This window comes from Talaromyces marneffei, chromosome 1 (assembly GCF_009556855.1).
Source record: "Talaromyces marneffei chromosome 1, complete sequence".
Taxonomy (NCBI): domain Eukaryota; kingdom Fungi; phylum Ascomycota; class Eurotiomycetes; order Eurotiales; family Trichocomaceae; genus Talaromyces; species Talaromyces marneffei.
The window spans coordinates 34781-45004 of NC_072348.1; the positions used below are offsets into that span (position 1 = coordinate 34781).

The following is a 10224-nucleotide window of genomic DNA, read 5'->3' on the forward strand; positions in this document are numbered from 1 at the left end:
CCCATTGCTTGAATTCTTGCCGCTTGGCCAGCAAGCCTGTCTTGAGCTGGATGGTTGGCGTCCGTAATCTTCGCACCCTGTATGATCTGGTACCATAGCTCTTGGAGGCCATATTCATAAAGAGATATATGATGGTTGAAATGCGTGTATCGATTTGTGATGCTTTTTGCGAATAGTTTGGCTTGATGCTGAATCTGATTCTCATCATTATAAACCAAGCGTGCGATTTCCGCATCTATTCCAGCTGTGTAGAGAAAATGAAGTTTGCGCGATTCTGAAGCAACTTTTCCAAGATGGAAATGATTATAAAATTTTCTTGACTCGGAAAGGATTACAATTTGGATAAGAAACGGAGTGCTATTCCTACGGAATCGGAGCACCAGAGAACGACATTTCTACACGGAATCGGAGACATCGGAGTGCAAGATAGGAGATCTGAATTGTGAGGATTTCACATATAAAAAGGATCAACTAGTCCAGATAGAAATGTTGTGAGGGACAGGCGATAGATCCAATACAAGATTCTTTCAAGACCTCTTGCTGAGTTAGTGCTAGCGTAGTCATTTTTCCAATACAGGGTCCCTGGAGGTGTTGGAATCCACGTATATGCTAGTAAACGGGTAACATAGGTTACCATACAAAATTAATATGTGAGTCGATGTGTCCTTGTTGTTGACTATGTTGGGCCCTCCGCGACCCTTATTTGCATAAATTTTGGCGACCTTACCTAAATATGATGCATAAAAGCGGCCACGCGCTAACGACCCAGCTGGATATTCGTCTGCCTAATTTGCCCGTCTCAGTACGTCCTTCGCAAAACAATATTAATCATGTGTCTTGTTCTCCTTGTTGAATATTTCGTAAAGCATGCCTATACACCTACACGTCTTAATTCCGCTTGAAGTGCCACGCCGCGCAGCGAAGCCAAGGGATACTACAAATGGCCGGCCATCGCTGGCACAGGCGTCTTCTCACAACCGTTGCTGGATTCGCTGGGGTAGTCATAGCTATATACGCAGCCACACGCATTGTCGCGTTTGTTGAGCTGTTTGGCATCTTCAAGGACCACGCTGGTGTTCGAAACACACAGGCTGAAATTGCCGCTTACTACAATAACTCGAGTTCCGACTCGCGCAGTCCTATGGTGCCCAAGATCATCCATCAAGTCTTCCACAACTGGCACGACGAGAATAATGATACGATCCCGGCGAAATGGCAGCCATCGCGACAGTCGTGTCTGGACTTGAACCCCGACTGGGAACAAATGGTGAGACTGATCCATTGCATAGCTATCCTCTTTTTCTTTTTCTTTTGGTTTGGATTGAAAGAGAAAGGCTGATATCAAGTCGAATTTAGCTCTGGTCAGCCAAGAGGTCCGAAGAATTCATCGAGAAAGAGTATCCGTGGTTCCTTTCGGCATATAAAAGCTACAAGTATCCTGTCCAGCGAGTGGACGTCATCAAGTACTTTGTCCTGCACCATTACGGAGGAATCTACATTGATTTGGACAATGTGAGTAGAGTTTAGACGATAAGGAGCCATCTCGTGCCCTGAACCTTGACGGCTTCTGCAGGATATTTTTTTCCCCTTGGCTGACGGAACGTGCATTTCCATAGGGATGCACTGCTAACCTCGAACCCCTAACGTACTACCCCGCCTTCACTACCGATGGCGGTCTCGGAGCTCTCAGCAACAATATCATGGGAGGCACACCTGAGCATCCATTTTTCGTCATAATCACCGAGAATCTCATTCGCTGGAAGCTCAACTATCTGCTGCCATACGTCACGGTCATGTTATGTAGCGGGCAATGGTTCTTGACGGCAATGTGGGAGAAGTACCATTCGGATCTGTCTCCTGACAGTACAGTCCGGGGCTTCGCCAATGCTAAGATCGGGTGGAAGCCGCTACACCGTATCCTCATGGACATGCGTCCTGGTGCCGACCCGTGGGTCTTCTTTAACCAGGTCGCCGGCGAGTCATGGGCAGACTGGGACTACCGTATCCTCAAGGCCATTGGCGACCACATCGTCTTGATCATATTGCTTGTGGTTGTTTTCATCTGCGTTCTTGTTCGATTTTGCATGAATTACAGAGCCAGATCACGAGCCACGTATATAGAGTACCAAAAGCTAGACATCTAAATATATATAGACTACTAATCATTTTTATTTTCTCTAAAATATCACACTACATCCAGGGCGCTATCGGTCAAGTAAGACAACCTGTGATCGCGGTCAAACTCGATGTATTGATCTGGCTAAACTGACGTACACGAGGCACCATTCACGAGAATAGTAAGCATGAGGAAAGGAAAGAGAAGAAAAGGAAGCTATCCCCTAGCGAAGGATATTTATATGATCCTTTGTGTAAGGGACCTTTCCTAACTAGGCATCATATGGAAATCTCCGTCGCACTGCCCAATCGGGTAAGTATGAGTTTTGTCAGATTGTATGGGTCAATCTAGCGCGGTTAAACAAGATAATTGATATTCTTATTGGATTGATCTGTGTAATCTGAAATGATCTATATCCCGGAATTTGTAACCCTTTGGGCTGCCATCTTGGGCCTTACCGCCTAGCCTAGCAGAGTCTTTCTATTGGCTGATTAAACTGTGGAATCTGTGAAAGTTATAGACCCTGTGAGAGGTGTATAGCCTTGCACTAGTATTTGGCTGTAATCCTATGCAGCCCTGTATCTGGCCAAAAAGCGGCAGAATGCCTGGCCTGTCGTAATGGCACCTTGCATAATCTAACAGGACGCACCCCAATATCAAGCTCCAAGGAATCATCAAAAACAGGCTATATTAACGCCTACAGTCCCTAGGAATATCGCTAAATCCAAGGCAGCACCCCCGAAGCAAGGACCTAAGAATTGGGCATCAACCGCGGGCAATGCCCAGCAAGCTAACGCTAGAGAATGGAAGACAGTGCAATATAACAAACAACGTGGAATCAACAAGGCAAGTGGTAAGCCGGAGCAACCGCTGATGAAGCCTGTAAGCACCTGGAGCAAGGAGGAACGACGCCTTATCTTTAGGCGGTATGAGCCTACAGATACGGTGAGGCGAGACACCCGGGATATCCTTTTGTGGCTCAATCGAGCGCTAGATAGCGCAGGACTACCTATCTTTATGAGGGCGGTTAATGCGGGATATGCGGCATCAGGGCATCTTACAGTCCTTATGAAGGAGGGCACGCCTAGCAAAGTGCTAGTGCCAGCCTATAACGATATGCTCCTCACTGCTATAAGGCGTGCGGACCCGGCTGTCATCTCGGTGGAGATTAGTGAGCCGTGGCGACGTGTTAAGGTGCACAGAGTCCCTATACGGCGCTATATAAATAGCAGCAATGGCCTAGAGCTCGCCCGTGAAGAGATGGAGATAGGAACACCATTTAGGCTTAAACGAGATCCCACCTGGCTTAAGAGGCCTAGGGCTCTACGGGCTAGGAGACAGGGTTTTGCAACAGTAGTGGTAACCATAGGCTTCTAAGAGGAAGCCCGGGGACTGCTAAAAGCAGGCCTTAAATTTGGAGGGCACCATTATAAGACAGAGGCTTATTGGGATATCAGCCCCGAGAGCGTTTGCAAACGGTGCTGCGGAATAGGGCACTCTAGCTATCTAGAGTGTAAGAGTCATCCCCCGAGGTGCACTATCTACGCTGGGGACCATGAGGTCCTTAGCCACAAGTGCAATATTGTGGGGTGTAACGCTGGGCTTGCTAAATTGTGCCAACACGCGCAAATTAGGTGCGCCAATTGCGGGGAGTCCCACGAAGCCACATCCCCGAGATGCCCTTGTCGTAAACCGGTGCTTCACAAGCGTCTAGATCGGAGTAAACTCGTCACTGAACGGCGGTTCGGTGGTATTCTGCTTAGGAAAGGGCAGGTAGCCAAAGTAATAAACAAGATAGCCTTAGTTAACTAGATCTATGAGCAATAGTATACTCAAGGTTAAACAGTTAATTCAAGACGATAGAATAAAAACTAAATACATGGTAAATGAGTGTCCTTATATATTCCATCGTGAACATAGCCATCATAGCGGCTGTTATGTCTGCTATGCCAGAGTCATCATATCAGAGCATATCAATGCTATGTGTTGGATTGGCGGGTTTACTCCAGGCCAATCCTGAATGTATCTTACAAGGATAAGAAAAGAAGAAGTGACTAGCAAGATTGTGTGTATTGTGTTCTCTGCTCCTCCTCTGAGTATGTCCGGTTCCAAAGCCGGGTTCATATAGACCTTTTTGGTGGGATGATTTGTGACCTGTCATGAGGGGTAAATATTGGGCTGAAATCTAGGGGCCCAAATATATTGTATACACCCAAGGATTGATACCATCGATATCTCTGTCTTGTTGGGATATCCGGATTATCTGACACATATCAATGCTATGTTCTGTCGGATTGGAGGGGTTATTCCAGGCCAATCCTGAATAGTTGCTTACAAGAAAGGTGAAAGAATAAGTGACTAGCAAGATTGTATCTATTCCGTTGTCCCTGTTTTTCAGTACATCAGGTTCCAAAACCGGGTTTTTATATAGACCTTCTCCTGAGCTGATTTGTATGAGATCCGGCATGTAAGGTTTGTATGATTTGTAAGCTATCCCACGGAGTAAACTTGAGACATTTCTCTTACACATAACGGTTTCGGATTGATCACTTCATTCGATGGCTTCATTGGAAAGCCAGCTTATCTGACATGTTCTGCTATGCTACCCTAACCCTAAGGTTACGGATAATCCTTTGTTCCTGTCAGATAAGCTGGCTTTCCAATGAAGCCATCGAATGAAGTGATCAATCCGAAACCGTTATGTGTAAGAGAAATGTCTCAAGTTTACTCCGTGGGATAGCTTACAAATCATACAAACCTTACATGCCGGATCTCATACAAATCAGCTCAGGAGAAGGTCTATATAAAAACCCGGTTTTGGAACCTGATGTACTGAAAAACAGGGACAACGGAATAGATACAATCTTGCTAGTCACTTATTCTTTCACCTTTCTTGTAAGCAACTATTCAGGATTGGCCTGGAATAACCCCTCCAATCCGACAGTTCCCTCGTGCAGTAGTGTCCGTAGACTAGCGTCTAATCTATTGGCTGTGACTTTCTTGATTCTCTGACAGCCCTAAGGTTAAGCAAGCTCGTAAGCAAGCTATCCAATGAGCTAGAGACTGTACGTTGCAGCACCGCATCCTAACGTCCCAAGGCTTTGGAATAGTGGTCCCAAACCCCCCCCCCCCCCCCCCCCCCCCCAACCCCTTGAGTCCCTGGAGACTAGGGAGGAACCGACACTAACTGCAGGTGAGCCTCTAAGCTCTCCAGGCACTAGACAACCTGATATGGATGTCGATGAAGCACCCTTAAGCTAGGAATTATATTAGTACTTCAGCACAACTATGTCTATACTAGCGCTGGAGGTAGGTACGGGAATAGCATGCCTCCAGGAACCTCTAGAGGGTAAATATAACATTAGCCACCCAGGATTCCTATTTTACTGGCCAGAGTGCCCCTGGGAGCATGCCCGAGTGGTAACGGCGGTAAGGAGGGATATAGTAGATAGAGTAATGATCAATGCCCGTACAGACCTCGCTAACCACCCCTACTTTGTGGTGGTAGACGTGGTGGAGCGTGGGAGAAGCACTAGAGTGGTGAATTATTATGATAGCTGGCTAGGGGCCTCTCACACGTACGTTGGGGCGACTCGGCATAACCGGAGAGCCCTTACAGACATCAATTGGGACCCTATCTTTAGGGGACGATGCCTAATTCTTGGGGATTTCAACGCCCACAGTCCTACGTGGAATGCCCTAATCACGGATAGGAAAGACGCTAAGCCCCTAGAGGATCTTATCACTAGGCATGACTTGTTTATTAATAATGAACTAGACATGCCTACAAGGCCCTATAAGACGGAGCTCTCGAGGGATGGCATTAGGGGTGAGAAGGTGCCTAGCACGTCGATTATTGACCTTACAATCAGTAATCAGGCACTAGGACCATTGGATAGCTGGGAAATCGAGACAGATGGCCTCACTACGTCAGATCACCTAGTTATCTGGGCCTCGTGGGAGTCCCCGGAGGATATAGAGGATCGCCCCCAAGAAGCAACAATTACAGGGTGGTAGATAGGTGCTCTAACAGAGGATAAGGAGGCATTAGAAGCAGCAATAAGCACCTGGGGGGAGCTCATGAGTGCCCAACCAAGCCTAACAGATGACTGCTCTCTAGGGGATGTAGAGAGAGAAGCAGAATGGATTGAGCAATCCCTTACAGACGTGCTCCGGCGGCATGCTAAGCCAATTAGGCTCTGTGCCCGCTCCAAGCGCTGGTGGGGACCTCATATAATAGAGGCACGGAGGCTATACTCTAAGGCTCGTAAGGCTTATCACGCCGGAGAGCTTAGTGAGGATAGCCACCGTGAGGCCCGGAAAACGTACTACGCCACTATCAGGAGGGCTAAGAGAGAGTGTTGGGAAGCCTTTCTCCAGGGGACAGACGAGGGTGTGCTCACTGAGCAAAAACGGTGTTAGGCAGCACTCCGATACACTAAACCAAACACCAACGGCACCACACCAGCCCGAATTGATCCCGTGTCAAAGATGGTGATAGCGGCTACGTTTAGTGAAAAGGAGACACTCTTTAGGGAGCAAGCCTTTCCTCAAGGCCTGGAATCTAGTGCCGAGATAGAGCTCCCAGAGCCTGGAGACGTCTATAAGCTAGCTAATGAGACAGCGGTACGAGATGCCCTATTTAGCTAGGGGATAGAAAAAGCTCCAGGCACGGATCTGCTCAACTTTAGAGCTATTGGACTGCTTTGGTGCCTCGATCAGGGGCGTGTTATAGCGCTAGTTAGGCAGTGCCTTAGGCTAGGGATACACCCTGCAGCCTGGAAAACCGCCAAAGGGATCCTCCTTAGGAAGCCTGGAAAGGATATCTATACAGTGGCAAAGGCTTACCGTGTTATAAGCTTGCTAAAGTGCCTAGGTAAGGTAGTTGAGAAGCTTGTTGCAGGGCTTATTACGGATTATGCAGAGGCCCAAGGGCTATTCCATGAGGGCCAATTTGGTGCGCGACATCAACGCAGCGCGATGGACGCCGTGGCATGCCTTATAGCGGAGATAGAGCATGCTTGGGGCGAGGGTAAGCTTGGAGCATGCCTATTTATGGATATCAAGGGCGCTTTTGACTATGTGGTCTGGAGCAAGCTTAGAGGGGGCCTCCGGGGCACGGGAATGGACGGAGACTTAGTGCGCTGGGTGGCCTCCTTCATGTCAAATCGACGCGCCATGCTTGTTATTGACGGGCACATTAGTGAGGAAGTCCCTATAAGCTCAGGCTTGCCTCAGGGCTCACCGGTGTCACCAATCCTCTTTGTGTTGTACGTACGACTATTAGCAGCTGCTATTGAGAGCGCAGTTCCGGAGGTGCGGGGACTGTCCTTTATGGACGACCAGGGGCTAGTTACAGCAGCTAGCTCTATAAGAGAGGCCTGTAAGACCCTACAACATGCCGCCAAGGTGGCAATCGAATGGGGGTTGAGAACGGCGTTCAATTTGACCCTAGCAAGACAGAGGCAGCCTTCTTTACAAGGCAGCGTGAGAGCCTATTCAGGCGCAATATTAGGGGAGCAAGAATAACAGTTGGGGGTGTGAGAGCCAAAATCATGCCTAACACCGTGCGCTGGCTAGGGGTTATCCTTGATAGGCAGCTATCCCTAAAGAGCCACTATTCCACGTGCCTCCAAAAGGCTCGGGGCACCGAGATGAGACTCCGTACGCTATGTAGGGCCAACGGCCTTACTCCAGAGCTGGTACGACGTCTACAGCGAGCCACCGTGCAAGCGCAGGCTCTCTGGGGATCAGAGCTCTGGTGGCAAGGCCAAAAAACGTGGGCATTAGGCCTACAGCGCCTAGTTAAAATCCAAGCAAGGGCTATTACAGGCATGCTTCCTAAGGCGCCGATAGGGGCCCTAATCCGTGAGGCAGCTCTAGAGCCAGCGAACGTGCTGCTTGATGCCAGGAAAGCTGGATATGTGACGAGGCTGTTAGGACTACCTGAGACCCACCCAACAGCGCAGCTGCTCCCAGTCACGCTCAGGCATGGTGATACCCACGCACAGCCTGGAGAGCACCCCCTAGATAACCGAGAATGGGCTCAAAGCAACGACAAAGTGCCTAAAAGGATAGGCCAGAGGCTTGCTAAGCATCTAGCTCAGCGCCTAACCAAGGACCCATCAGGTGGAATTGAGAGGACAGTGCAAAGCGCACCAGCAGCCTTTTCAGGCACTATCCGGGTGCTGAGCACCGAACAAGCTCTAATAGAAGCAGCAGAGTGGCGCCCAGGGACAACCCTATGGTCAGATGGCTCTAGGCAAGACAATGGACGTACAGGCGCTGGAGTAGCGCTGCAGACGGTGCCAGAGGCCCCGTGGGAGCACCTAGAGATACCTATGGGCACTGGGCTTGAAGTTTTTGACGCGGAGCTCGTGGGAGTAGCTTCGGCACTAGAATGGGCACTGGAGAGGCATCTCCCAGGGGCTATCTACGTCCTTTTAGATGCCCAAAATGCCATCAAGCGCCTCTAATCGACAGAGCCTGGGGCTGGACAGTCCCTAGCACTTAGGGCCCACATGGCCGCTTCCCGGCTTAGGCTTAACGGTCGTCCTGTGACAATACAGTAGGTGCCTGGACATAATGGAGTTGAAGGAAATAAGCAAGCAGACCAAGTAGCTAAGCGTACTGCTAGCAAGCCCGCTGGCCCTGGTTTTGGGGGCTTATCCTTAGCCTACGTTAGACGTGCTTGCACCGAGGCACGAAGAGCTGCAGTGGAGAATTGGGCTCGTGAGAATGCTGTACAAGGAGCTCATAGGCGAGGGAGAGTCTATAAGATGCCACGAGGCTGGGGACTTGATAGGGTAGCCGCCAAAGCCCCTAAACGGGTAGCGAGCCGCTACTATCAGTTAAAAACAGGACATGCCCCTATAGGCACGTACCTGCACCGAATCAAAGCCCGGGACTCCCTGGAGTGCAGAGCCTGCGGAGAGCTTAGAGAGACGGTTTCCCACATTCTTTTTGAGTGCCGGGGACGACGTGGGCCCCGGAGGATACTGTATAAGGGGCTGGCTGACGCCGGCGTGCCCTTACCTACAGCGGCAGAGGACGCCCCGGAGGCACGACTTTTTAGTGAGCCCAAGGCCACCACGGCGCTGCTGCAATTTGTAGCCAGTGCCAACCTATTCCGGGATCAGGAGCAAGCCGCTAGAGAAGCCGAGCTTGGTGATCATTGGGGTTGGGAAGCCCTGCGAGACTGGGAGGATACGGGGGTTGGATAGGGGGACGGGCACCCTAGCTCGGCCTAATGGCCGCTAGAAGTGCCCTTATGCTTGAGACTATGAGGGCTCCTTATAGGCATGTAGCCTATAAGCATGCCCGAAGGCCCTTGGCGAATACGCCGTATAGGGGCGAGATGAGCGCCTGGATTTGTGTAATGCCCGAGACTGTTAGGGGCTGAGGCCCCGAGGCCCTAAGGGCCCCGGGACCCAGCCAAGGCTACAACCGAGTCTGTCATAGCCTGTAGTGCTCTAGTTATATAAACTTTAAACTTGATTAATAATAATACAGGATCAGGAGTAACTTAGAGGAGTGATTATACTATAATATATACTATATTTTATACAGTAGACTAAGAATGAGCTGATCAATATGATAAGATAACTTCCAATTGATAACTGATTTCCAAGAGCTATGTAGAGGCGTACGTAGGCCGTATATAAGCCTACGCGGTGCCTTTGTAAAGGCACCTCCAACAGGTATTTATTTAACGTACAACAAGAGCTGAGACATAAGTCATACAGTGGAACAAGGGGTAACAAGGAATATGAGGTTATTCCCGGTTCATGAAACATACATGTCAAAACGTTGCAGAATAAGCTTTGTTCCGTACCCGGAGGTGGTGAAACGTTTGCTCCGCTTGGTGCTCCGGATCAATGAGATAGACGTACAAACAGTTTATTGATAATTTAATTATATAATATACTCTAGATTCTCCCTAATAGTTATCATATGATCAGCCACAAGAGGGATAGTTTGATGAAGTTTGATTTCATGTGATATTTCACTTATACGGACAAGATCAATCATTTGTTAGTTAAAGTGTTTAAAATCAGAGCGTTAGAAGAGAGGATGAGTCCATATTAAATGACCTGGGAATTCCTGTT

The 10224-nt window shown here is 49.0% G+C and overlaps 5 protein-coding genes across 5 annotated transcripts; all 5 read left to right on the forward strand.

Annotated features, from left to right (window-relative positions):
- Positions 1 to 940: 940 nt before the first annotated feature.
- Positions 941 to 2144, forward strand: EYB26_000008 (uncharacterized protein; the record flags this gene model as incomplete). The annotated part of the gene is made up of 3 exons (XM_054259325.1): positions 941 to 1267; positions 1357 to 1512; positions 1617 to 2144. The coding sequence occupies 3 exons, from the start codon at positions 941 to 943 to the stop codon at positions 2142 to 2144; spliced, it is 1011 nt and encodes a 336-aa protein (XP_054115300.1).
- A 254-nt stretch (positions 2145 to 2398) lies between these two features.
- EYB26_000009 (uncharacterized protein) lies at positions 2399 to 3493 on the forward strand (the record flags this gene model as incomplete). The annotated part of the gene is made up of 2 exons (XM_054259326.1): positions 2399 to 2428; positions 2759 to 3493. The coding sequence occupies 2 exons, from the start codon at positions 2399 to 2401 to the stop codon at positions 3491 to 3493; spliced, it is 765 nt and encodes a 254-aa protein (XP_054115301.1).
- A 3114-nt stretch (positions 3494 to 6607) lies between these two features.
- EYB26_000010 (uncharacterized protein) lies at positions 6608 to 7645 on the forward strand (the record flags this gene model as incomplete). Its single annotated transcript, XM_054259327.1, has 2 exons — positions 6608 to 6742; positions 6998 to 7645. The coding sequence occupies 2 exons, from the start codon at positions 6608 to 6610 to the stop codon at positions 7643 to 7645; spliced, it is 783 nt and encodes a 260-aa protein (XP_054115302.1).
- A 26-nt stretch (positions 7646 to 7671) lies between these two features.
- EYB26_000011 (uncharacterized protein) lies at positions 7672 to 8592 on the forward strand (the record flags this gene model as incomplete). Its single annotated transcript, XM_054259328.1, has 1 exon — positions 7672 to 8592. The coding sequence occupies one exon, from the start codon at positions 7672 to 7674 to the stop codon at positions 8590 to 8592; it is 921 nt and encodes a 306-aa protein (XP_054115303.1).
- A 303-nt stretch (positions 8593 to 8895) lies between these two features.
- On the forward strand, positions 8896 to 9339 carry EYB26_000012 (uncharacterized protein; the record flags this gene model as incomplete). The annotated part of the gene is made up of 1 exon (XM_054259329.1): positions 8896 to 9339. One exon carries the CDS (start codon positions 8896 to 8898, stop codon positions 9337 to 9339), a length of 444 nt encoding a protein of 147 aa, XP_054115304.1.
- Positions 9340 to 10224: the final 885 nt, after the last annotated feature.